This window comes from Thunnus thynnus, chromosome 18 (assembly GCF_963924715.1).
Source record: "Thunnus thynnus chromosome 18, fThuThy2.1, whole genome shotgun sequence".
Taxonomy (NCBI): Eukaryota; Metazoa; Chordata; class Actinopteri; order Scombriformes; family Scombridae; genus Thunnus; species Thunnus thynnus.
In genome coordinates, this window is record NC_089534.1 from 3069479 (window position 1) to 3097446 (window position 27968).

General features: G+C 38.6%; 2 protein-coding genes across 2 annotated transcripts in view; one reads left to right on the top strand and one right to left on the bottom strand.

Moving 5' to 3' along the window:
* Positions 1-136: 136 nt before the first annotated feature.
* Positions 137-27968, bottom strand: part of si:ch211-243j20.2 (uridine-cytidine kinase-like 1) — a 32553-nt gene continuing 4721 nt past the window's right edge. Inside the window, exons 3-15 of the mRNA XM_067572590.1 lie at positions 25144-25250; positions 24191-24361; positions 20982-21053; positions 14441-14630; positions 14080-14141; positions 11565-11581; positions 6232-6330; positions 5956-6049; positions 5551-5613; positions 4515-4637; positions 3298-3405; positions 2953-3109; positions 137-2314 (exon numbers count right to left, since the gene is read on the bottom strand). Coding sequence (XP_067428691.1) covers positions 2238-2314; positions 2953-3109; positions 3298-3405; positions 4515-4637; positions 5551-5613; positions 5956-6049; positions 6232-6330; positions 11565-11581; positions 14080-14141; positions 14441-14630; positions 20982-21053; positions 24191-24361; positions 25144-25250 — 1340 coding nt within the window. The 3' untranslated portion in view covers positions 137-2237. The remainder of the gene's footprint in view (positions 2315-2952; positions 3110-3297; positions 3406-4514; positions 4638-5550; positions 5614-5955; positions 6050-6231; positions 6331-11564; positions 11582-14079; positions 14142-14440; positions 14631-20981; positions 21054-24190; positions 24362-25143; positions 25251-27968) is intronic.
* slc30a2 (solute carrier family 30 member 2) overlaps positions 9604-27968 on the top strand; it is a 45898-nt gene continuing 27533 nt past the window's right edge. Inside the window, exons 1-2 of the mRNA XM_067572591.1 lie at positions 9604-10133; positions 12656-12797. Coding sequence (XP_067428692.1) covers positions 10106-10133; positions 12656-12797 — 170 coding nt within the window. The 5' untranslated portion in view covers positions 9604-10105. The remainder of the gene's footprint in view (positions 10134-12655; positions 12798-27968) is intronic.

A 27968-nucleotide genomic window follows, 5' to 3' on the forward strand; every position in this document is an offset into this window, starting at 1 on the left:
TTTCCTACAACACTGGAAGGCAGCACGGACACTGCAGAGTGCGTCACATCCGCTGTAAACAAGTCAAACTGACACAGAGCCTCCTCTAGTGGACAAAACAAACACTTCACACACAACCGCTCCAAACAACAGGAAGTAGTTTTAAGTTAACAGTTTTATTCTGTACAGAAGTGACGTCGCAACAACTAAATTAACAAAAAAAAAAAAAAAAAAACAAGCGACAGAAGCTCGTTAAGTTACCAAACACAGATTTACCTCATAAACATTAATCACGGCTGCCTTCCGCTCAGGTATCACTTCTACCTGCTTTAAGTGCCTCCACGAATGAAAAAGTCTCGTTTTCATATTAAGATTTGCCACAAGTTTAAACAGTTTCATGTAAATCGCTGATGTCAGAACAAACAGAGCAGAGAAAAGTGATTATTTGTTGTAATAAGCTCTCAGTTACATGTAAAAAAATGTTTTATTTTAAAGCTGGACAGACGGCTGGATTTTTACAGAACTGATGTTACGATGCATTTTTCTCACATGTTGACTTTTTCTAGAAGAAAAAGCAACAAAATTCACTGATGATGAATTTTGTTGTCAGTAAGGCATCATGTAAAATATCAGAACTGAAGCACCTGAAGTCACATTATTCAAGTAAAACTGTTATTTACAAGTTAAACTATCCAAAAAACAAACAAACAATTAAATCCAGTAATGTTTGGATAAATGGCTGTAATGTAAAATAAATCTGTAGATTCTTGCAAATGACATAATAAATAAATAAAAACATTTTTTAAAAAACAACAAGGAAGCCGGTTTCTGCATTATATTCAGAAAAAAAATATAGAAAAATAAAAACTTCACACACATGACAAAGTAAATGTGGAAATACCCATCTGATGGTAACACAAGTGCTGTTTTGTTTATCATCTTTAATTGATGATATTTGACTCCTGGTTTATTTTACATCACTGGTTTCTACGCAGCACAAAGTCTGAGAAGCGAGCTGAACGTTGACTTTATTAGCAGCGAAGCGAAGTTTAATATTCTTTCTTTAAAGCAGCAGTTTAAGAGTTTATTGTAACTTTTAAAGGACGAGTTCACAGTTTTCCAAGTCTTGTCTTATAACAGCAGTCAGGTATAAACACTGAACATACAGAAGGAGAAACACATCAAACACAGATGTTTCTGCTCATCACTGAAGGCTTTGATGAGGATGACGATGATCTCCACCATCGTCTCCACGAGACCAAAATGATATAATATAAACTTTCATCTGGTCTCTGATGCTGCTGTTTATGTTCCTTTTTGTTGTCAGGCTGTTTGTTTTCTTCCTGTCTGCAGCGCTCAGGTCTCCCGTCCTGATCCCAGTGACATTAAATAAAGGTCGTATATATAAATACGTTAATATCTTGTAGAGGAATGTTGATCATCACTGGAGGCTGGTGGTGGTTTGACTCCATACTGAGACACTTTATGTTTAATTTGTCTCCCATCTGCAGGTTTTGCTCTGCTATAAAATAAAATATAAACATTTAAACACATTTTTTGCACAAATAGATAAGCTGATCTTGTAACAGCCGTGTTCATGTCGACACCTGACTGCTGTTATAAGACGGACATGAAAAACAGTGAACTCGTCCTTTAAAAAGAGTTTTTAACATATGAAGGATGTTTACAACCTGACAGAAGGTTGTAACCGACTGCAGTAAAATATGAGAAGATTTAAAAAAGCTGATAAATAAAAGTTGTAACAGAGAAATAACTGACGATATGAGACCGTTTCCCCTCGATCGTCAGTCTTCTGGTTCAAGTATGGAGCTTTGTTTGTTCCCTTTCAGTCAGAGTCGCCTGAGATAAAAAGAAGTTTACTGTGCAAAAAAAAAAAAATCCTGGAAGGAGATTTTCAAGGCTTTTCCAGTAAACTGACAGTTCGTCTACGCAGCTTCAGCGACACATTAAAACACATTATTACTGAAAACATCCAGGTCGAGCCTTTTTCATCATTGCAGCGGAATAATTACAACTTGAAATTGTCTTTTTGGGGAAAGTCATCCAGAGTAAACCGGGGAGAAGGTAACTCTGTCAATGGAGGATGGAAGAAACCACTGAACCCAGTCTGGTTTAAAGTGGAAATCTCCGTCAGCGTCACCTTGTCGGTCAGGAGGACAGCGATGGAGCGGTGAGAGATGGATAAGTGCTTTTTGTAACAACCCTCCACTTCTCTGATTGTCTCTCTCTCTCTCTCTTCAGAAGTCCATCCCTTCATCGCTTTCACACCAGTCTGAAGGAGCGTCGGTGCCAAAGTAACGATCGCCGAAATTACCTTCAGAGGAGAAGAGAAGGAGAAGCAGGTGAAATGAGAAATAAAAGACAGAGGAGGTTCTTCAGATTAAGACCTGCAGACTCAAGTGGGAGGCAAAAGGTGAAAGAAGACCAGCGAGTTTACCACAAAAACAACAACAAAAAAACAACAGCAGGTGATGCAGCTGTAATTATGACTGGATTAGGAGTGAAAAACTAGACTCATGAACACGCTCCGGTCTGGATTAAGATCAAATCCAGCTACCTGATCCAGTTCAAACTGGGCTTTAGTGTCATTAAATTAAAAACATCAGCAGCTGTTTCATCCAGATGTTAAAGGTGACGTTAATACTGCAGCTCACAGAGCAGCAGTGGGATTTAGTGTTGATTTACTGGTTAAAACCTATTTATGGATCCATATATATCACCTTTTTTCTTACAGTGAGGGTTAAAGATTACCCATAAGGCTTTGCAGCAGCTGGTTCTGGCGTTCATAACTGAGCTGTTGAGCTTTTACAGCTCTGTGAGGTCAGTTAGGTTTCCTTTGACATTGACAGAGTCACTGATGATCACTGTAGGTTCATCACTACGAGCGATGCCTTCGACACAAACACTGTCATTTGATATATTTTTATCATGATAAGTATTGATCCTCCTCACCGATGCCTGGTATGATGTGGAACTGGTCGTTGACCTCCTTGTCTACGGCCGTGGTGATGATGCGGACTTTAGGGAAGGCGTAGGCCACCGAGTGGACGCCCATCTCCGCCATTAGCAGGGACAACAGGAAGATCTTATCCTCCGCTACGTCGTGGTCCTTCACAGAGGAGAAGAAGAATGAAAACACCAGTGAACGGTTGGATGAATACATTTACTACTGCTGGTTGAAAAGCTTAACAAACACATTTCTCATTGGCTGTTTAAGGTTTTTCAGCATATTTGTGAAGGAAAAGTTTGGACTGATCTTCAGGTCTTACACAGAGTCGTAGAGTTTTATAAACCTACCAGCAGAACTCTGACGGCCATCAGAGCAGCGGCTCCGGTAGACACGGTGCTGTCCATCAGTATGACGTAGTCTTCACTGATGTCTTTGGGAAGACGAAGGTAGTGAAGCTGGAAGAAGGAAAGGAGACGGTCAGTAACGTTAAAATAGACATTCACCAATTTAACATCCTATAAACACCGTCAGACTCCAAATGGACAGTTTAAAAAACTAAATGAGCAGATATGTCGTTCTACTCATTCTTCTTTCTTGTCTAAACTTGCCGCCTACATTACGTCCCACTGTCACCTGCATTATGTGGAAGTGACATCACAGCTCCCTCTGCTGTTAAACTACTTTTACACATGTGCAGTATTACTCCCAACAGCTGGAAACACACTTTAAAGTGTAAAACTGGTGGAATTTTCCTTTAAGAACGTGCAGCTCTGATAGAAACCAGAATCACTGAATCAGACTGTTATAAATGATTAATTATCAGTTATGATTAATTATTGACAAACACACACTGAAACAACTTTTACAGAGATACATTTTGCTTAAAACATGACAACTAGAGCCCGAATAAACCGTATCAATCAAAAAACTGTAGAGAAATATCACAGATATGTTTTAAAACTAACTAAGAGCAGTGACGAGTCTGTAAAACGTCAAACAATCAAACAAATTTAAGGGAATCTCAGCAAAAATGCTTATTTATTACGTGGGTTGTGTCTGATTTTTTTAAACTCTCAACTATCAGTATTGGTATCAGCAGCTTTCTGCCTCCATGATGTCGCCTGTGAAAAGATATTTAAGCTAAAAGGAGAATAAATGAAAAGAAAAGAGCAAAAGTGTTGTGATATCAGGAGCAACATAAAGACACTTAAACACTACAAACTTTATTAAAACATTTGCAGATGAATGATTGAAACTAAGATGACAAAGATATAAAAGCAACATTACAAGACAGTAAGAGAAGAAACTTTCTGACTGAAACAAAGTAAAGCTGAAATAAGTGGAAACGTTCTGCACGACTGACTCTGTTCTGTGGTTGAAAATGGGTTTTTTAACACTTAACTGAGCACTTTGAACCTCGTTAAACCACATTTCATCTCTGAAAAGACGAGATGAGAAGTTCCTGATGGTTAAAACTCTCTCACCTCTTTGTTACAAACGTATTTCATCTTAAAAACGGACAGAAACACAGATTATTATTATTATTATAATTAGACTCTCGTACCTCTGGTTCACCTGTGTCGTGGTTGGTCTGGATGAGGATTTTTCCCAGTCGGATGTCTTTACACACGGCCATCAGAGCCTGCTCCATGGTCTCGCCTGCTCTCAGGATGGAAACACCCGTGATCTACAAACACAGAAGAAGAAATTCATGTTTTGGTGTTGAGGAAACGGGAACGTTGTCGTAACGTATCTGAATGAAAACATCTCGCATCAAAGATTCTTCTGGTAGTTCAAAGACACCAAAATCTTCACATATACAAGACACTGTTGTTCTAGATCGTAATATTTAAGAAAATAACTAACATAAGAGTTACATCGTTTAATTTTCTAGATGTGATAATATATTTTTTATTCTAACACACACTCATCATCTGTATTTGCACTTTATTTTCCTCATAAATAATTCTTTCTATGGCTGGAACTAACAATTATTATGATATTATGATATAAACTGTCAGGAAATAGTAAAAAATGTCTGTTTTATAATTTCTAAGAGCCAAAGAAACTCAGTTTACTATCATATATGAGACAGAAAAACTTCAAACCCTCACGTCTGAGAAGCTGAAACCAGCAAATGTTTTTGACATTTTATTTAACAAAATGAGTAAAATGTAGTTATGCACGATATTATCGGCACGTCATCAGTGTCTAATAAACTCAAAGAAAACTCTACTGCTGCTCCCACTCGGCAGGTTCATTAAAGTTTTAATGCTGAGCTCCTGAACTCCAGTCTTCCTCAGTTCTTCCTTCATATATTGTCTTTCTTGATCATATTTAGTATAATCTATGCTTGCATGTATAATGGTCTCCTCAGCCAGTTGGAAAAATATATGTGCATATATTGGAAACAGTTGCAGATTAATTTCTTCTTCTTCTGTCTCCCATCGCTCGTTGCATTCACAGATGTAAACTGTAGGTCAGTGACGGTGGACTAAACATGGACTTTAACTTAGTGACTACAAAGACGTCGTCAGTCAGTCATGTATTACTGTTCCTTCACCGCGACGAGGTGAACAGCAGCATAAAAGCAAACTTACTCTTTTACCGCTCAACCTCTTGCCTTCATAGGTTCCACCCTGAGGCGTCTCCACAGATATCGGCTGGAGGACAGAAAAATATATGAAATACAGAATAAGAAATGATTGAAAAGACACAACGACTTCTAAATCACCAAACTCTCCTGCCACTTTGACTCCTTTACCAGGCAACTGGTTGTTTGGAAACGAACACGTAATAAACTGCTGATTTATGCTCAAACTTGTAGATTAAACCTTGTAACTGGGTCAGATTGAAGTTGGATCAGGTGGGGAAAACAAACCAATTGAACCAGTATCGTTACAGAAGAGAAAAACATCCTGTACTTGTTTATTCTGCAGAGATTCAACCTTCAAATGAGCTCAAAAGTTCAGTTAATAATCTTCACACTTGTATGAAAAACTGACCTTGAGAGGCAGGAAGGAGAGGGCATGTTCTATCAGAAGCCTCATTAATCTCTTGGAGTAGAAGATAAACTCATCTCGGTTCGTCTCCTTGTTCCTACGGAAACACACACAGAGGACGAAGAAGAAGAAGAAGGTAAGAAAACAACTTGTGCAGCATCTGCTCCCAAACTCTGAATACTGAGTAACAGATTTTCAGTTTGACAGTAAATATTATGTGCAAAATTTCTTTTTTTTAAGCTAATTTCTTGTGAAATGTGTGTGTGTGTGTGTTCTGACCTGATGATGGTGTGCATGCCGCGGACCTGTGGCGTGCTCTCCATCACGCTGAGGGTTTTGGGTAACGGTTGCCCCTGATGAGCCGAAGCCAGAGCTGATCTGTGGACGAACAAACACAAAGTTATACACAAACACAGTGACTGCAGGAGAGATACAGTATCATACTGACGCAGCAGGAAAGAACCAATCCGATCGCTTCATTAATTTAACTTCTGATCCCAGAGACTTTTTAATAGAGTAGTTTCATACTGGTTTCATGATTATACCAGTCAAAGTAGTAAAGTATGATGGAAAACAAAGGAGTGAGAAGCAGGAATAATATAAGCAAGATTTATTTATTATTCTATCTTTTCTCTCAATACTCTCCAGCATTAATACAATAACTCCTAATGATATCAACCTGGATAAATCAATTAACCAATTAAAATTGATTAAGCAATTTAAAACTAACCCTCGGCCCATGATGAGACAATTAGCTTCTTAGCTACAGTAGCTAACAGTGATGACTGTTTATTATACTGCAGGTCAGACTGAAACAGATTTAACAGTTGCTTTAATTTGACAATGAGACGTCTTCCTGATTCAATATACGGTTACTATGACAAAATAAACGTCGTCTGCTCCTCTACGTTATGAGTCGGTTTAGTTCATCTGAAGAAAGCTGCTGATTTGTTAACGAGTCGTCGGGCTAATTGACTCTTTTTTACAACGTTTTGTCAAAGCAGGAAAAGCACATGTGGAAGTAATAACATTAACGACGGCTGCGTTACATTTATATGAGCCAGATCCAGCCACTAACTGACACGGCTTACTGGGAGACCATACCCAGTTACACCTGAGCTTTTCCTGCTTTGACGACTCATCATATCTGCCATGATAACTGTCTATTTATCAAATAAAAAATAAAATAATGAACTACTACTGGCCTCTACATACAGCATGTTGCTTCTGATACACATGTTAGCTACCTGCAGTGCAAACCAGATGATTTATAATATGTTGTTTAAGAGTTTGGCAGATATGTTCATCTGCTGATAATGTTGCTCCTTCTACAACATTCTTATAAAACTATAAATTAAGCCACTTCCTGGTGTTTTATGTCAGCAGGTGGAACAGATTGTCTTTATTTCTGTGCAACTCACTTTATAGACGTTCCTCGTGTATCATTCTGAAGATTGTTGTGTTGTGTGTGAGTATATCGAGAGCCACTAAACTGGAGTCTAATTCCTTGTATTTTTAAACATATTTGGCCAATAAAGATGATTCTGATTCTGTCGAGCATCAGTCTAATGTTCAGTATCTTTGTGGGCTCCAGATTCTGTGGTTAGACGAACATGTTTTCTGCTTCGATGGCTTAGTCAAGAAGAACGATCAGTTGTTTCTTGCCATGCTTACAAGCAGCTAAAGGTGTTGGTGCTTCATCTAAAAGTTCATCACTGCTCAGTTTCCTTCAGCCAAAGCTTCCTCTAACAACTTATATTCTAACTCAATTATACACATCAGAAGTTGAGCAGTAAGCTGCTACAGTTGTTGTCATCATATTAATGACAAAAAGCAGCTGGGTGTTATGTATTGTTGTTGCCAATAAACTAACACAGTGTGTGTTCAATCACCTTAAGCCAACAAAATGCAAAAAAAAAAAAAAAAGCTCATGTAGCACAAACACTTTCAAACACATGCTTACAACGTTACAGAGCGATGAAACAAGCTGACATGTGTATGTCTGCTGCCGTCTCACAGCTGTAATGTGTTTGCTGCATGCTCCGTCTCTACTTTACAAGAAATAAAACATGCTTTCACTTTAACATCCGTAATTACAAATGAGCTCTTTTCTGCCAAAACAACTCCAGTGTTTCATTATCAAATTTTGGCTACAAAAGGCGTCAAAAAACAGAAAACAAGCGTGTTGACTTTTCTGTTGTGAAGGTTTTCATTCAGTTAAAAAAAAAATGCAGAGCATGTTTTAACAAGTTAAAAAAAAAGTGCATCAAAATGATAAAACTATGATACTGAGAGAAGATGCACGAGGTGAGCCTCACATATCCCAGCGGAGCTTCCTCTGAAGAAGGTGACCGATATTCATATGATGAGATATAAAAGTGGTGGAAACACAGGAGAAGGAAAATATACAAAAAGGACAAAGAGGAGGAGGAGGAGGAGGAGAAAAAATAAATAAAAAAAGGAAGAGAAAGAACAGTGTAAGAGCAGTGAAACAGCTTCACTACATCACTGCTGAACAAATAAGTTTATAGTTCTGGTCAAAGGAGCAACGATTCATTGATCTCATAAGTGGGATCATTTCAGGTGACTCAGTTCGTTCCTTCTCTCTAAGTCGGCTACTTTAAAGGCTGAAAATATAGATCAGTTGTTCTTTACTGCTCAGCTATGCAAGCAGGAGGCTTTAAAAACAGATCTCAGACCAGTAAGAGCTGCTGCACATTTAACTAATCGATCTAAGAATTGATTGAAGCGTTTCCAGACAAGTTCATCCAAAACCCTGCTCACTGCTGGACTGAACCTGATTAAACCTATTTACCTTCATTTTTGCTACAACTGGTACCATTTTACCAAGAGCCTGTGAGCACCTGTGACCATCATATTTAGGTGTTTGTTCCCAGTATTTCATAGAGCACTGGTTCCCAGCCTAACGAATGGGATTACTGGATCGTTTTACCTCTTCAGGCCTTTAAAAAGTATTTAAATACGACAATCTGAGAATAATCTGGCAATAATCAGCCCACAGACATAAAGTATACTGTACAACCTGTGTAGAGGGGTCACAGGTGGACCTACAGTAGCTTCGTTTTTTAAGGGGTCACAAGTCAAAAAGGTTGGGAACCACTGACCTAGAGGCCAAACACGTAAGACATTTAAGAGCTGTTGGACTATAACTGTAATTTAAAAATGTTATCAGGTGACTTTTTATGTACCAGAATCCATCTCTCATGGACTTGAGTTCAATACCAGATGTGAGAAGTCCCAGTTTTCTGTCCTGGATGTGTTTTAGTGTGGTTGTGTGAACATGGCCTGTGAAACTGTGAAGTTCACCCCAATGTTTAAAACAATGAGGATGTTTAACTTTAAGAGCACGAGCGGCTCGAGCCTCTTAGGGGATAAATAAGGACTAAAGAGTGGTCGATATGCACGGATGGCGGTGACCAATTTCATGGTCGTTAACTCTCCATTTTTACATTTTTTAAGCAGTAATTTAATGGCTGTAGCCGCTCAGCAGCAGCAGCTCTGATGAGAAACCATTTTTTAACAGAAAGAAATGTGAAGCTATTATCTAAATCTGAAGAGCTAAATGTTCTAAATCTGAATTAAAACTCATCTGCTAGTCGACTGGTCGATTAGTTGGTCGATATGCTCTCGTCCGACTAAATCCTTATTGGTCGAATAATCTCTGTGTTATTTACATAAGTAGAAAAGTGCTACATCAACAGCTTTCCAGGATTAATCCATTATTTCCTGCGGCGGGAGGGACAGACTTACAAATTACCTGTGAAAACAACGGGGGTGTATTCAAAACACCCCCGTTATTTTCACAACTTTGAACTCGCCCAACCTAATGGAGCCTGCTGGGTCTAACTGTACTCAACGTTTACTGAGCGTTTACTGAATCAGTGTTTCTCCTATAATTATAACAACAAGAACTCCCGCCAGGCCAAAAACATATTTTTAATGTCAAAAATAACGCCAAGTATCCATTGATTCGGAAATCAATAGTGTTTGGGAGTCTCTGTGCAGCGCTGTTTCGGTACATGAGTCAACCTCTGTCGTTGCCTGGGAAACTATTGGAAGCGTAACTCCGTTAAAGAGTACGTCATTGCGTAGCGACCGGGAAAGAGTGAGCGGTAGGAAAGTGACGGTGAATATGAGCGGAGCAGAAGAAAAGGTTAGCGGTAAGTTGTCAGTCTGGCAGTAAATGTACAGTACAGACTCCAGTGTGTCAGTTAATAAATGCTAAAAAGTCACGTCTGTTGTTTCCCCAACTGCTGGAAAAGTGAAGGCGGTTAGCTCCAAAGTTAGCAACAATGGGTTAGCCTAACCGACGCGGAGAAATGTGTGACTGCGGAGTTCACTCTCTGTCCATGGATGTTTAAAGAGAACTGGATACAGCGTCGGAGGCCCCGTTCATTCCTATGAAAATTGCTCAGTGGCGCATGAAGCCAACAAAATCGACTTCCCAATATGAAAGTACCGGATCTTCCGCATTGTGCGGCCCATCGAGCATGCGTACTAGTGACTTTCGCTGGCCGAGTCGGCTACTTCCGGTTTAGCCTCCGGCTAACTTCAATGGGGATAAAACAATTCAATCATGTGGCTCTTGAAAAAAACTCTTGCTTTTAAAATGTGATCGGACCGAACGGATTTAATTCTGATAGTGAGACAAGTCATTTCGCGAGGGTTAGAAAAATTTACCCGCTGATTTACAGAGGTCTCTTTCACAATGTAAGTCTATGGGAAAAAGTCTTTTTGCCCCCCTCCCGCGACTAATCGATTAGTTGAAGATTTTCTTTGGTTGACTACAGCCCTAATTCCAGTACACTCTTCAGGTCAGTTACTGTAGATTAGAGATAAAATAGTACTGATGGTATCCAGAGTTTAGCAGAGAGACTCTTCACAACAGCAGCAGTAAAATCATGTGACACCGACTATCATGAGAAATTAACCTTTCCACATTTAAACGACCTGGAGGAGCCAAGTGAGGAAATATCGACACTGACCCTTCCAAGCTGTTTGGTGATGTATTTTTTTTCTCATTCCTATGAATAACTGTCCTTGTGTTTTCACAAAGAGATCCAATATTTTCCACTGTAGAGCACAATCAACAATCACACAGAGGGAGAAATCAATCGTAGAAGAGACAGAAATAATCAATAAGTGCTCTGACAGCAGGATGAAACTCACTCTGGGAAATATTTTAAAATAAAAGTCAAAGTACTTGCAGAAGTAAACAAGACAATTATTCATTTTGTCTTTGTTTTCAAAAGAAATTATGGTTGAAAACAGATTGAACACTTAAAGGATTCGGCTGCTGAATTTCTAGATTTTTCTTATTGTCAACAAATCTAGAGATATGTGGCTCTTTGACATGTTTTTAATAGTTTTTAGGCGACAGCGGAGCTCCACAGCACAGAGGAATATGATACCAGGCTTTGGATACACACACAATACATGTCAGTAGATCAGTTCAGTGTCGGTTCGTCTCTGCACAGGAGGTTTGTTGACAATAAGACAAATATAGAAAATCACCAGCCATGTCTTATAACAATGCAGGAAGGGAAATAGGAAGGAGAGGTAATAAAAAAAAAAAGCACAAACAGTCGTACCTCACAGTGATCTCACGCTGGAATGGTTACACAGCATTCAGCCAGGCAAGGGGGGGTCGCACAAGGAGACACACACACACAGACACACACACACACACATATATATGTGTGCAAACAGTGACAAACATAAGAAACAAACATGAGATAAAGCATTTCTGAGAAAAGTATAATCCACAACATAAAACCATCCAAAAAACAAAGGCTTTAAATAAATGTTTGTATGTTAAAATGTAATATTAACAACATCCCACCTTCAACTGACCATAATGACTGATTGTTTTTAGGGCTGCAATTAGGCAATTATTTTCTCCATTAATTGTTTAGCCAATTGTATTAAAAAAAATAGTGAAAAAAGGAGCATTGACAATTTTTCAGAGCCCATAGTGAGGTCTTCACTTTGCTCTTTTTGTCTGACTTACAGTCCAAAACAAAGATATTTAATTTTCTGTCATATATGACAAAGAAAAATTGAAAATTGTCACATTTGAAAAGCTTTTTTTTTTTTTTTTTTTTTTGGACTAATTGTTGCAGCTCTAACTGTTTATTCAAAATTTTTAAAAAAAAAAATAGTTCTTGTGTTTTGTTCTAATCATTTAAAAAGCAAAATCAAGAAAAAGGCAGTGACACACTTAAACAACAAAGATTAGAGTTACAGCTATGACTTTTAAACATTTCATCAACAGATAAATTATTATTATCTTCTTTACTAATAAAACGTTGTGATGCACATAAACTACTTTGTGGAAAATATGATAAAACAATCAGCAATGCAGAGTTTAACCCTTTACTTAACAAACTGGAACTGACTCCTTAGCAAGCAGATGAAATTTTAAACATTATTAAAGAAACACAAGCATGAAGTCACTGTACACCTGAAAAAGATACACCTGAATGTTAATGTTAATAAATAAGCTTTGCAATGTGAGAAGCAGCTCTGATAGAGAGTCATTCATGCATTTATACCATTAATCTGCACAGATCACAGATCAATATACAAACCCATCGATGAAACAAAAGGAGAAAAAAGAAATGAATGGGAATTTAACAAAAACAGGAGTGTGTCATGCTGACCTGTGTGTGTGTGTGTGTAGAAGACGTGTCTGTGAATGAATATGTTGAAGGTGGAACAGATCATCATTCGCTACCGTTCATAAAGCGGTCTGACGACAGTGACAAGTGGGGTGAAGAAAGATGGAGGACGCCTCTCTGGATTTACGAGATCATTAATCTCAGGTACCCGGACCTCCGTCTCACCCAGTTCAATGAGTCGTAGAGTAGAGGAGGAAAAAAGTGATATTGAGACCTCGGAAACGTTAAAGCTGCTGTCGAGTTTGAAGAAACTTCCTCCAGGAAATGAACCTGTGGTTTGTTTTTAAGTTTGGTGCTCACTGTGACTTCTGTGCATAATTCAGGGTTAAAGGTCAGAACACTGTGATAAATCAGGAAGTAATAAGCCAAATGTTTTTTTTCTCACGCTGAGAACGACGGGAAAAACCTGACCATCAGTTACCTCCTTCAACTAGCAGAGGAGGGGGAAGTGGTCACCTTTTCCCATTCACTTCAATGTCTATGTATAAGCTGCCTACTGGTGGAAAAAAATCATATATAACTCTACTGTAACTACAAGCAAAGAGCTGCACAAAAATAATATAAATGTGACAGCAAAAAGATTTGTTCCACTTCTACGAGCACGAAGTGAGCGAGACGTAAAACCCATTTCATGGAATATGAAATGTATTTTCTCTGATCATAAATCTGAAGGATGTTAAAGCTCAGTCTTGTGTATTAATATTACATATTGTACTTGTTCAGGTTTGCATGTACAGGTGACCCTCAGGATTGGTTTGCTTTCATAGCATCACAGACCATGTTCACACTGTTCCACACCGCCATGCTTTATTTATTTATTTATTTATTTATCCGTCACCTTTCTGACTGTAGAGTTAATAGAGGAAAAGGAGCAAAGCAGACTTTCTAAACTTTAGGAAACTTCTGAGCATGTTGTTACTGTGCATCATTTATAAATTAATCTGTCAATCAGTTTCTCAATTAATCAATTAGTCGTTTGCGCTATAAGATGTCAGAAAATGGTGAAAAATGTCAATTTGATGTTTCCCAAAGTCCAAGATACAAGTTAACCCAAAGATGTTAAAGAAGCTGGAACCAGAGAAGTTCAGCATTTATCAATTATCAAAATAGTTGGAGATTAATTTTCTGTCGTTCGACTAATTGATTAACCGATGAATCATCTAGCAGTAGATATTATGATCATTATGAAGCCCATAAGCTGGATTATTGAGCTTCTGGCTGTTGTGTTAGAAATAATCTTTGCTCAGAAGCTGCAAAAAAATCAAACAAACAAACTGTGTTGCTCTTATCAGCACAACATACAGTTGAGGCAGCAATTTTTTGTACCTTTGCAGTGTGAACAGAGACTAACAATCTATACTGTATGGGTGGAAACGGAGATAAAACTAAATGTTAGCTGAATCAGTAAAAACTCTCGTTCGCTCACCTTCTCCAGCTGACTGTGAACATGCTGAACAATCAAATCCAACGCTACAAAGTTCTCTCCGCCTGTAAATAAAAGACACAACCGACAAGAATAAAACCAGAATATTTAACTGAAACTGACAAATAAAAGGTTATTTTGTGCTAAAGCATAATTTCAAGTCAATATCAGTTTCAAGTTTCATCTCAGATATGAGCCAAATGTGTGAAATGCATCAATATTTAATGTCTTAGAGTGAACAGCAGTACTAAAGATTTGCAGCAAAGAAGCTTCATTTAAAGCACAGTAGTTTATAACATCAGCGTCAGGCTACAGGGAACAAGTATAAAGTTGTACTGGTGTAATAATATTTATCTCCACTGACCTCTCGGCACCACGATGTCGGCGACCTGCACCGTGGGTTCGATGTACTGCTCGAACGCCGGCTTCACAAACTTATTGTATTGTTTGATGATGCCGCTGATGTCCCGCCCGCGCTGTGAAATGTCCCTCTTCAGCCTCCGTATGAGGCGGATGTCCGAATCTGTGTCTACAAACACCTTCATGTCCAGAAGCTGGCAGATACAGAAGAAGAGAGATCGGACTAATTAATCTGAGATATTTTGTTCTATGTACAAACTTTTTGTACGTTTCTTATACAACATTACAGTTTTGGGTTTGTACAGAACACATATATAACAGCACAAACACCTGCACAGGGTAACGTAACACAATAGTTGTAGAATAAACCTCATGTAAAGTTTAGCTTAGATACTTTCATTATTACTCCAAAGTGTCAGATATTGCTCTCAAAAACCGAGACAAAGGTGGAATTTGTGTTTGACTAATTAACTGTACAATAAATTATACTGTAGATGTGTTATTATGTCCATCACCTGTAAATAAAGCTACACAGTCATCTAGTAAGTTACAAACATGTATAAGTTCCCTTATTCTAACCACTGCCTGCCTTGTCGCTGCAGTGCAATACAGTATGTTCATTTTTATTTGGTCGGTTCACTTAAAGAAAAAGGAAACTAACAAAATATAAATACTGGTTTAATTATTTGTTAAGTGCTTTAATGTGTAGATTTTCTGTGAGATCGAGTGAGACAAACAGCAAACTATAAAACCATAAGATACAGAAAACAACGCTGAGCCTATTAGGACTGCAAATAAATATTATTTTCAATATTGATTACGTTGCTGAATATTTTGCTGATTGGTTCATAAAATGTCAGAAAATAGTGAAAAATTGACCATCATAAGTTTAAACTCTTTACTCTGCCTGAACAACAGTTTAAAACAACAAAAAGATTATAAACATAGCACAAAAAGTGAGGAAATTTATGTTTGGTAGATTATTTCTTTGTTGTAGCAATGCTTCTTGGCTATAAATCTTATACCGTTGGAAAGCCTGTTTATTTCCCTTTTAATTGCTGGTTGAAGACTGGGACGCCATCCCACAGCAGTGTGTGACCAGGCGGGTGACCAGCATGAGGAGGAGGTGCCAGGCTGTTGTGGCTGTGTATGGTTCTTCCACATGCTACTGAGCCTCCTGTTTGTTAAATGAATAAATTGTTAAATTGCCAATATGTCTTGTTTCTTCAAACTTCAACCATCCAATCCACCAAACACCAAACAAGAGTCAATGGCAGAATAAGCTGTTTGGCATTTGGAAGAGAAGATTTGGCAAATTTTTCATGGGCGCAACCCACCTACTCAGCTCTGCTGCTCATCCCACAAATGTATGTTTCTTACAAATGTGGCACCATTTAAAAGGGAAATAAACAGGCTTTCCAACGGTATCAGATTTATTGTCAAGAAGCATCGTTACAACAAAGAAATAATCTACCAAACACAAATTTCCTCACTTTTTGTGCTAATTTTATTTAGTATCATACAGGACAAACCTAAAGGAGAAATTATTTGCATTTTTGCTTGAAGCATAATTTAAATGATTAACCAAATATCAAAACTGCTGCAGATTGATTTACTTATTGCTGAATCGACTAATTGTTTCAGCTCTAAAGCCTATACTTGTTCTGAAAAGGGCTTAAATTGGTCCAAGTATGTGTGTATATGTGTGTGCAGACAGTATTTAATGTATTAAAGGCAGACAGATAGAAACAAACAGGCTTCATTTTCCAGTTCAGTCACAGAAGCCGACAGTCAGTTTCCCTGCACGCTGAGAGTCAGTGAGAAGCCGCGTCGAGCTGCTTCCACCATTTGACATTTTTACTGCTGACATGATGCGCCGCGGCTCAGGACACGTTGAAGAATGGAGCGTAAACCGAGGAGACATCAGTTATCATCGTCACTTTAAAAGAGAAAGTCGGCCGATGATCCGTCCAGTAAGCTCCATTAAACTGAACCTCAACTCAGCAAAACCAGGAAAAATCAATGAGGCGGCGTCACAACGACGACGACGATGACAACGAGGCCTCACTCACAAAAAAAGAACTATTGATGACCGGTGGAATAAAAAAAAAAAAAAAGGAGTTTAGAGTGATTTAGATGGAGGATGACAGTGGTGGAAGGTGCAGGTATAACTCAGATGCACAACAAGCCAAGTGGATTTTTGTCTGCTGTAAATCTGACAAACTGACCAACCTAAAGATGTTGCTGGATAAGCACGGCTGTCAGCCTGCAGGAGGAGCTGAATGAGGAGTGGATTGTTCCCAAAAGGTTAAGGAGCAAGGCTGTGGCTGTACATCATTTTCTAATCTGCTCCGACAGGAAGGCGTTCAGTTTCTCTTTTTACGACGACGACCGAACAGCAAAACTGTGAGAGGAGGCTGTTATCTGTTCACAGCTGCTCTGTCTCTGAGTGTTTTTAATTAAGCTTTTTAAATTATTTTATGTAGCTAAGTTTTCTGCTTGATATCTGCATGTGAAGTGTCCTTGGGTTACATGAAAGGTGCTTAAAATCAAATGTATTATTATTATCTTATGTATGTGTTCTATAGAAGTCTGCACTGTGCAAAAGTTTTAGTTTTAGTTGAGTAAACAGCAGAAACATAAAGTATCTACTGTGAGCAGCTTTGCCTTTCAAACAGCAGCAGTTCTCAGTGTTTCAGGTTCTCGGCCGGTCGGTTGTTTCTGCATCTTCTTCTGTGTCTTCATTTTAATCCCAGACTGACTCCATGATGTTGAGATCAGAGACCATCTGCTGCAGGACTCCTTCTTCTTCTGGTTTATGAAGATGGTTTTCTTTATGACTCTGGATGGATGTTCGGGCTCGTCGTCCTGCTGCAGATGATCAGACGCCTCCCTGAAGAAGAGTCTAAATATCTAAAGTGCCTAAAACTTTTGCACAGTTCTGTTCTGTATTTCATTTTGTCGTTAAAGCTCTGAAGAAGACGTGCTGTTATTTAAAACGTCAGTGTCCGTCAAAGTGCCTCTTTGCATGTTTGCTATTAATGTATCATCTGACAAGTAGTATCAATGATGTATGACTCATCAACCTCAACTAGTAACCAAGGAAAACAATAAAATGGTTTTCACAGTATACGTGTGGGTCTCTGTGTTTGTTGATGAAAACACCTGAAAGAGCTTTATCCTTCCTGTGTGAGATGAAAACCTCATGAAAGTTTACAAAAAATGCTTTGAAGGATTTAGAAAAGACAAAGAAACCAGTTTAATAAAACACTAATGATTTGTTTGGTCTCAGTGTGAAGTGCTGCACCTGCAGGCAGCTTATTACAGAGATACTTCTATCATAGTAGATGTAATTATATAATGTGATATTGATACACAGTATATCCGGATTTTGAATTTAGATATAAACAGTGACGTTAAATTCAGTTGACTCAACATCTAAAACATATCTGGGGACTTTTTTTATCAATAGCTTCGTTTAAAAATGTCAGAAAGTAGTAAAGAATACCGAGATGATGTCTTCAAATGGCTTATTTTGTAAAAAATCCAAACATATTCAATGATATTAAAGAGTGAAAAGCTGCAAATCCTCACATATGAGAAGCAGAGAAGGTTTTTATTTCATAAATGATTGAAACAATTTATCAGAATATTTATAACCAGATAGGAATGTCTTATTATTGTCCAGTTCAGAGAGTTAAATAAATAACTTAAGCTACTTTATCACATTGGTGCAAAAATCCTATAAACACTATTTCACCATAAAGCTACTTATATGCATGTAACACATAAGATATTAAAGAGAAGCTAATTCCGTATTAACAGTACAACAAAATCTGTGATGTTTGATGTATTTTTACTCTCTCACAGTATTTCTGATAATATCAACCAATCCCAGCACTGCGTTACGTCTTAAAGCAGAACTCACTACATTAACATATCAGATCTGCAGCTGGAACTGACTTCAATTACAACCTCGGACACAAAAACACAATTAATCACCGCGGACGACAGCTGTTATTAACCGAATCAGACAGTAATCAACTTACACAGCCGAGTCTCTGGGGAGGCTGCACGTCTTATCAGCACGCTCCAGCTCACACACACACACACACACACACACACACACACACACACACACACACACACTTTATATAAGGCTGAACAGAGCGATGAACAGCAGCATCACTCTGCTATAAAGAATTCTCCCTTTTTTCATTTATATGGATTTCCTCTGATGCATCAACAGCCTCATTATTAAAACTACAGGATTCATTACCGCTTCATAAATCAGGTCAAATCTTCACATGCACACAAAAATAGGTGCAAATATCAGTTTTGAATCACTCACTATGTCCAAAAATGTAAAAAAAAAAACGTTAAGAATTTAATTACCTATAAAAGATATAAAGATTCTTCTTGTTGACCTCAGAGAGGAAAAGTGAATGTTTTTATTGTGCTGACATGAGTTCCACTTTGTTTTCTATTGTTCTCTTTACTGTGAACTGTGCAATACTTTGTTTAATAAGATTAAAACACATATTGATTTTGTATGGATGACTGAGTTGGATGTTTACATATAAATTAACCTGAACAGTTCGTTCATAAGCTTTTGTGGTTTTTTTCTTCTTCTACATGCTTTTATATCACTGGAAGATGCAAATTTTGTAAAACAGCTCATGTGAGACAAAAAACTAGAACTAAACTGAACTAAAACATTAATTCATAATTAAATTAGATCATCAGCCTCAGCAGAGAACATGTGAAATTCTTCTTCTATGATATAAAATACACCTCAGAATCGATTCATGCTAAAGGATTTCCAGACAGTCGGTGCAGTTATCGATCAATTATCTAATAAATACTGAATCAAACAAGCCATCGGATCTGGACCAGAACCTGGTTTAATGAAGGATCTGCTGCCGAGTGATAAATCTGTGACGCTCATAGACGTGTACAACATGCTCATAAACACAACAGCGGTTGTCTGATTTAATATTCATCAGCGTGTTGGTTGTCTTTGAGCCGACAGATATATTAATAGGTCTGATACAAGAACAGAGACGAATAAAACTAGAAAATATGATTCCAAAATGCTTCGTTTAGGGTTCATAAACATTTTTACCAGTAAATTTCCATGACTACTCCAGGCCTTTGAGGCAAATTTGACCATATGTGACCATATGTTCTCTGAAACATCTGCGTAAACCCACGTTACCCCACGCAGAGAACCAGAGCCGTTGATAGAGAGAGTTGTGTCGACTCCAAAGTCTCCAATAGGATCAATTATTCCACAACAACGGCGGATAATAGAGGCTGGAATAGTTTATAACAGCAGCTACAGTTAGCACAAGCAGCGTTTGCCGTCCTTTGACGTATATCCGAAGAAAAAATATCCAGCAACAACATAAAAAGTTGAATCAGTCTGATTTCTTAATATTCAACTTGCTAGATCAGTCAGGGATTCATTTTCCATCATTTAGCTGCATATTCTAAAAGCTTTGAGGGAAAATCACCTTTTATATTTAACCAACAAAACAAGTCTTCAATATATCATCACTATATTAGACCAAGCAGCTACCTCCGGGGCTGTAAGATGAAGCCAACAGGAAGTGCCAAAAGCTGCAGTTCCTTGAATGACCACTTGAGGCTCCAAAAGCGAGTCAATCCCCATAGACCCCCATGTTAAAATGCCCAACTTTACAGCAGAAATAAACATGTTTATGGTACAAACAACGGTTTTGGTCTCTGTAGCTAATTTCCTCTTTCATGACAACTGTACAGGGGGTGAATTTTTTTATAACTCACCCGTTTAAATTTTATTAAGCCGTAAAGTTCTGCATAATGAAGGACATGGCTGCTTTGAGTGACAGGTCCGCCAGCCGCTAGGTGGCTTGTTTCAGCCGTTCGGCCCACCTCTTTGCCCATTTTTGATTGGCTGGAGGTTAGGTAGAGTCACGTACTGCCAAGATGGCGACGGCCGGAGCGGCTCGCTTTGAGCTTCAGAAACCAACGGGTGACGTCACGGTAACTACGTCCATATTTTTATACAGTCTATGTATTAGACTGACAGTACTAGCTAGCTAATGTTGGTTGACTAGTGAAAACATTATCTAGCTAGAGAGCTAATGATAGCTAACGTCAGCTATTAGCTACCTATCAATGGCTCTGATCTGTGTTTAATCAATCAATAAAGATTTTTCTCAGTTGATCTTAACTGAACTACATATATTCTATAATACAGATATTTGTGACTTTTCCCAAAACTTTTGGGGTTTATTTATTTTTCCTAAACTTCTCCAGGCCTGGAAATCGCTGTTTTCAAATTCCATGATATTTCCAGGTTTTTCATACGATCCCTGTTTGTTGCATTAAAATTAATTAAAATGATCGAGAACCCAAACTTGAAATGATTGTTTCTGATCAGTTTTGGTTTTAATAGTGTGGAATAATTCGATCAGTCACAGAAACACAAAGACTTTCTGAAAGGACGATAAAGGAAACTAACGAGTGAAAACTTGAACAGGAAGTGACTCCGCTCTCACCTTCAGCAGCTCCTTGTTGGCGAAGGCCAGAATGCCCTCGAAGATGACCACGTTGGCTCCGTACACGGTTTTCTGTAAAGAAGAAGAAACAGAAATAGATTCAATAGAGACTTTTTCAAATGATTCGATGAATCATCTTAATATCAATAAAGGAGATAAAACATGGTTATATGAGCATTTTATGTAAATAAAACTAATTTGTCCCATTTTACATTATGGTGAGAAGATCAACATCTTAACACAGTAATAAAACTATTTTAAAGACACAAAAGCACTTTTTAAAATAATCAATCTTTAATGAAAAAAAAATTAAAAATGGAAACAATAAATGTGACAAAATTCTGATGTTTTTTTGTCTTTTGAAATTAAACTGTTTCACTAACTGGACCTCCGTCTAGTTTTTACATCAGAGCATCAATTGGCTGTTTACCAACAGAGCTGCAACGATTACTTTATTAATTGATTAATAAATCAACAGAAAATTATTCAGCAACTATTTTGATAATCAATCAGTCTTTCAGGTCATTTTTTTAAGCAGAAATGTTAAATATTTGATGGTTTCAGCTCCTCAGATGTGAGAATTTTCTGCTATTTGTTGTCTGACATCATAGTAAACTGATTATTTTTGGATTTTGGACGTTTGATCGGACAAAAAAAGACACGTGATGAAGTCACTTTGGGCTCAAGAACATCATGATGGAAACATTTGACTGTTTTCAGATATTTTTACACCAAACAGTTAATCGATTAATTAAAAATATAACAGGCAGATTAACTAATGACATGGCTCCCACCAACCATTATGTTCATTATCCATTAATCTGTCAATTATTGTCTCAATTCATTGATGATTGTTTGGTCTTTAAAATGTCAGAAAATGGTCGACCAGCATTTCTCAAAGTCCATCATGCAACATAAAAACTCAAAGATATTCAGTTTATTATCAACGAGGACTAAAAGAAACCAGAAAATACTCACGTTTAAGAAGCTGGAACCAAGAGAGAAGTTTAACATTTCTTCATCAAAAATGACTCAAAATGATGAATCGCTATCAAAATAATTGATAACACATTAATATTCTGTCAAACAACTGATTGATTAACTAATCGTTGCAGCTTTACTCACCAGAAGGAAAAAGAGAAAATGCTGCATTACACACAGACAACATCGACCTGCTGTATTCATGTTCTTCATCGTTATCTGATGAACCTCATCGTGAACCTGCTTTACTACCAGGAGAGTGTGTGTGTGTGTGTGTGTGTGTGTGTGTGTGTGTGTGTGTGTGTGTGTGTGTGTGTGTGTGTGTGTGTGAGATTAATCACCGCCTCAATCAAAGACAAAATGCTGCTGAGTATGTCACAATCCTATTACCTTCCTCTGACCAGCTTCACGCTGAAGTCAATGGACTGAACACTTCAGTATTGATTTTGAGAGAAAGAGAGCAAAGAGAGAAAAGAAGAAACAAAGAGAGCGAGCCGGCGACGGGTGTGTGTGTGTGTGTGTGTGTGTGTGTGTGTGTGTGTGTGTGTGAAAAGAAGAAAGTGAATCCTAAAGAAACAGATGAGTGTTTATCGATTTGTTCATTTCCTTGTTCTTTGCTAAGAGATGATTTAGTGGGGAACATATTAAAGTGTAGATGCTCTGAGAGAGAAGGTGACCTCTAGTTTTACCACCGAAGAAGAAGAAGAAGACTCAACTGCATCCTGTGATTACAGACAAACACACACTGAAGATATACAGCCTCCAGCTAGCTGCCCCCGAGCAGCTTAATTACAATCACTCCCCAAAAAAAAAAAAAGGCTCCATAAAGTGATTTCTGCATCACGAGTCGTGATCGGCGTTTTCTCCGTGTGCTGTTGCGCCTTTCAGCCATGAAATTACATGGCAAAGGAATAGAGAGCGGTTGTCAGAGTGCGCCGCCGCCGCATTGATTCTTCACGATGCTTTCGGGAGGGGGATTCGAGCTCTTTTGCGGGGTAAAGTCCCCGTACGATAAATCCTTAATAATTAGCAAATTAGCAGGCGTCTTAATTGGCATCAGCTCATGCGGCTAATACAGAGCATCCCTGAGGGGGTTTAGTGATCTGTGAGTGCTGTTAAAATCCTGAAAATTACAAAACGCAGCACAGATTACTTCTTCTTTTTGGTTTTTGATGTTAATAGATAAACTCTTACAAAGGTCTCAGTTTTTTAACTATAATTAAAGCAACAGAAATATTTAATCAATACAGATTGGATGATGAATTCTGCTCCAACTGATTAAGAAGCAGCGACAGTATTGTTGTTTTTTATAGGATTAAATGATCATCCTGACGATACGGTGAATTTCTGCTGTCCGATGCTGCCTTCAAGTCAAAACTCAGGGCTTCAACCTGCTCTGAACGCTTTGTTTGTAAAGTGACCTCCAGTTCCTCATCAAAGTGATGCCAGATTGTTTGCATCTTTGTTGCTAAGGTTGTTTCCATGTGTCGCTCACGTTGTTCACTCACATATTTTAGATCAGATTCAGCTCCAACGTGTATGGATGGGTTTGAGAAGTTTATGTTTTGAGTAAAGAAGGAGAAAAAGAAGTGAAATCCTGCTGCTATCGTTTGTTTACGTAGCCTCCGGAGCCGGAGGAAGCTTCCTGAAGCTGACCAATCAGAACAGAGTGGGCTCATCAGGAGGCGGGTCTTAAAGAGACAGGAGCTAAAATGGCCTGTTTCAGACAGAGGCTGAACTGAGGGGCTGCATAAAGGACCAGTAGAAGATAAATAAGGAGTTTTTAACTGTAAATTATACAAAGATATTCCAGTAGAGCCCCAGAATATAAATACAGAGCTGGAAATGTGCATGAAACAGCCATAAAAACTTATAAAGACTTATTATCACCAACATTCACTAATTTTTTTAGTCTTAATAATCTGAAAAGTGCACATTCTTAACATTAAAGTAAACATAACAGACAACACAGGTAGATGATTAGAGTAATGCAACCACCAGGTCCTGTAAGAACACAAAATCTAATGTTCACCAACAAGCAGCTAGAGTTGCTTATTCATGCTGCAGTTTGCGTTGAGAACTGGGAAAACACACACTGTAAACTCTGTCAACAGCAACTTGGTTTTTATAGGTTGTGACGCCTCATTCAAACGGTCCGGAACAAACAAATCCCATCTAAAAACAGCAGTTAGCAAACAGTCGGCTCAGTTAGTGAGAAAGTCTTTTACCCATTCTTTGCGTCTGCAGTGAGACGTGAAGTCGTAAACCGGGACTTTGATGCTTTTCCCTTTCTTCAGCTTTCTGAGGACGGTGACCAGCAGCTCAAAGTCAAAGGCGTCAGGATGGTCGAAGTTATACTCGTTTTTGGCTGCGAGCTCCTGCTCCTCTTTATTCAACACCTGAGACACAAACAAACACAAACAGTAAACGACGACAGTGTGTAATCATGAGTAAACCATGGTTGGTTTCTTAACATACATTTCATACAAAAATGACTAAATGAGACATTTAGTTTAGCATCTCCTACAATACTTGCATGTTATCTCTATCTTTCTATCTATATTTGTCCTGATACCCTTTACTGTCGTCTACTGAACACACAGCTTGTGAAAGTTTACTTCCTCATCTGTAAAATTTAATTTAAAGGAGGCTCAATGCTGCGTTCAAAATAAAGACGCTGCTACCAAAAACTCTTCATTCTGCTGGTGGTAAAAAACTGTGTATAAAACATCAGAAATTTAAATCTAACTATGTGAAGGATTAATTATCCCTCCCTACTTATTTCATTTCATCCACAGAGACATAACGGCTCTCGGATTCAGTGAGCAGAGCGAACCATCGATGTCTGTTCTCAGAGGAGAGCGATATATAACGGATATGAAGCGTTCAGTCGGTCAGGGGCTTTTACTCCTTATGCTGAAATCAGCACGAATGTCCTGCTGTCTACAAGGCTTTACATCAATTTAATGTTTAATTTACACCAACTAGGCGCATTATTTTAAAATCAAAGGCTGATTAATTATTGTGGAACAGTGAGTTTAAAATGCTGAGTGACTGATCTGACAGATTACAGAGTTTTTATTGTTGTTATAAGTAAAAATGCTAAAATGCTAAATTAATCAAAGCTCTTATTTACATTTTAAATGAAGCTTTACTTTTACTGTCAGCTGGGTTTTTGTACCTTGTAGAAAGAGTCCATGGAGAGCAGAACCACCCAGGGAACATCCAGCGCTTCAATGATCTTATTGGCAACTGTGGTTTTCCCAGAAGCACTTCCTCCACACAGACCTGCGGCGGGGAAACACCGAGAACCACAACAACACCGTCACTGACGCAGATCAATCAAACAGAAGATGCTTCATTAACAGTGATTAACAGAGAAATAAAAAACATTAAATCCTCACATTTGAGAAATTAATACCAGAAAATTTTGGCATTTTTCGTCAAAACACGACTTAAATGATTAATCACTCATCAAAATAGTAAAAAAAATAAAAATAATGATAATTTCCAGTCAATCAACTAATTTAACAGCTGATCATCTCTCCCAGTAGAGCTGCACCAATAAGTCGATTAATCAGTCGAGAGAAAATGAATCAGCAACTATTTTATTAATCAAATAATCATATTAGCAATAATTTTTCAAGCAAAAATGAGACGTATTTGGTGGTTGCAGCTTCCTGAATGCAGGGTTTCTGCCATTGTTCTGCTCGCCAGGCCTGAGCAACGAGACCCGCGGAGACGCGAGAGCAGCTGCTCGCCAACAGCTCCGTGTGTTTACAGCAGAGAGCAAGAGGGAGGACAGACGTCTCACTCTGCTGCTGCTGTGGACACTTTCAGTTTTAGCGTCCGTCATCTGTCTAAGTGTTGACAACACGCTCAGTATTTTACAAATTAATTTTTTTTTTAAATTTCATGAACCTGGGCGCTGATACATGACAATGAACTAAATGGGTTGCTGTTTCAGTGCTGCGAGCAGTGGTCCTGAAGCTCAGCAGGAACCACCTTCTCCAAACACCGTGGACAGGAAAGCTTCTTGAGGAGGGGGCGGATGACTTGGACCTCGAGGGCAGATGGGACACTACCAGTTTGAAGGGAGAGGTTGACGGTTTGGGGGATCAGGGGGCTGAGACTGAGGGTCGATGACAGGAGGAGGCAGAGAGGGTTGCCAGGATTGTTATTAATTAGGTTTAATTAGAACTGTGAGCATCTTTAAGGGATTTGGAGTCCTTTGATGTTCACGGAAGGCCGGTTAATGCACAGCGAGCCCAGAGCGTCGATCCGGGAAGCGTCCAGCTGCTTTTATTTTCCTGCAGGTCACGACTGAACCAGGGAGCAGAGCGTGAAAAATTGACCTCACGTGTCTTGACAAGAGCAAGAAGATCACAGACGCTGCTCAGAGATCTACTGTAGAGCTCCACCAGTTCAACCACTGATGCAGAAGCTGGGCAGGTGATGTGCTGGAGGTCATGATGGCTCAGTCAATGGGACGCTTAGGTTTACTTCGGGATGACGGGAAGGTCAAATGTGTCAAATCAGACACCTGTAGGTTGATGATGGGGGGCGGAGTCAGTGATGACCAGGTCAGGTGCGCCCCCTGGTGTTAGCAGGGACACCAACATGCTGCTTCAGGCCAAGACACTCAATCAGACTCATTAACTCTAGTGCATAATGACAGCAGGGGTTGTTGACAACAACAACTACAATGTTGGAGATTTCACCTCACTGATGTTGATTCTGCTTCCCTGGTGAGTTTGTTCCTCCTTCTCACATCTAAAACTGTCTGTGAAAAATTGGAATAGATCACAAGCTGTAGACGGTGACAGATTCAGGACGGTTCTCTTATGGAGGAACACGACCACCTCATACCTGCAGCTGTCAGTCGTTTCTGCTGCTGCTGCTGCTGCTGCAGCCGCTCAGGAAGTAGAACCACTTCAGTTCTGCCACTTTAATGAACTCTCATGAACGCTGCTGCTGTTGTTTTCTTCCTTTTACTATTGGTCACAGAAATTAAACATATTGTCTTCTGACCAGATTATGTAATATATCCACAAAAACCACCTACAATAAAATGGAATCGTCTCAGACAGAGTTGCAACTAATGATTGTTTTCATTATTAATTTATCTGCTGATTATGTTCTTGATTAGTCTAGTAATCATTTAAAAATACTAAAAACAATGATTTTCACAGTTTCTCAGAGGCCACTGTGATGTCTAACACTCTGAAATGTTCAATTAACTGTCATATATTTAAAAGGAAAAACAGTAAATCTTCACATTTTGAGAAGCTGGAACCGTCAAACATTTGGTAGTTTTGCTTGAAAAACTGAAACAATTAAAGAGACGCATCATGCATCATCATTTCCAGCTCTATATCTTTATACTGGAGCTCTACTGGAATATCTTTGCATGATTTACAGTTATTAAATTAAATTCCTTATTTATCTTCTACTGGCTCTTTATGCAGCTCAGTTCAGCCTCTTGTCAATGTGGAAAAAAAAAGATATTTGAGTTTAAATCATATAAAACAGAGAAAACACCATATCTAACATTAGAGCAGCTATTTTTGCTTGATAAATTAGTAAAATGTTTGGTGATTAACGTTCTGTCAGGTTTATTAACTCTTCCTTTCAGCTCTCTCTTCTTGCTTGGCACTGCAGAAAATATGTGAGTGCAACCATATTTTGCGCTGAAGTCAAAAAAAAAACGTGTCGTAGTTCAGTGCCAGTGATGTAAAACAAAAGTTAGTGTGAAGCGCTGCTTTCCTCTCTCTCTTGACCTCCTGGGTTACAGACCACAACAGCAATCCCTCAGGACCACCATCTCTGGGAACCGGGCCAAGACTACGAGCTGGTTGGCTGGCAAGAGGGTGAAAAACAGGATGCATTTCCTAGGAAGAGTCGTGTGTGTAGTGCATATGTGTGTGTGTGTGTGTGTGTGTGTGCAGGAGCAGAAATAGCCTACGGAGCTACTTCTGTGGTATAAACAACTCCCAGTGAAATGTT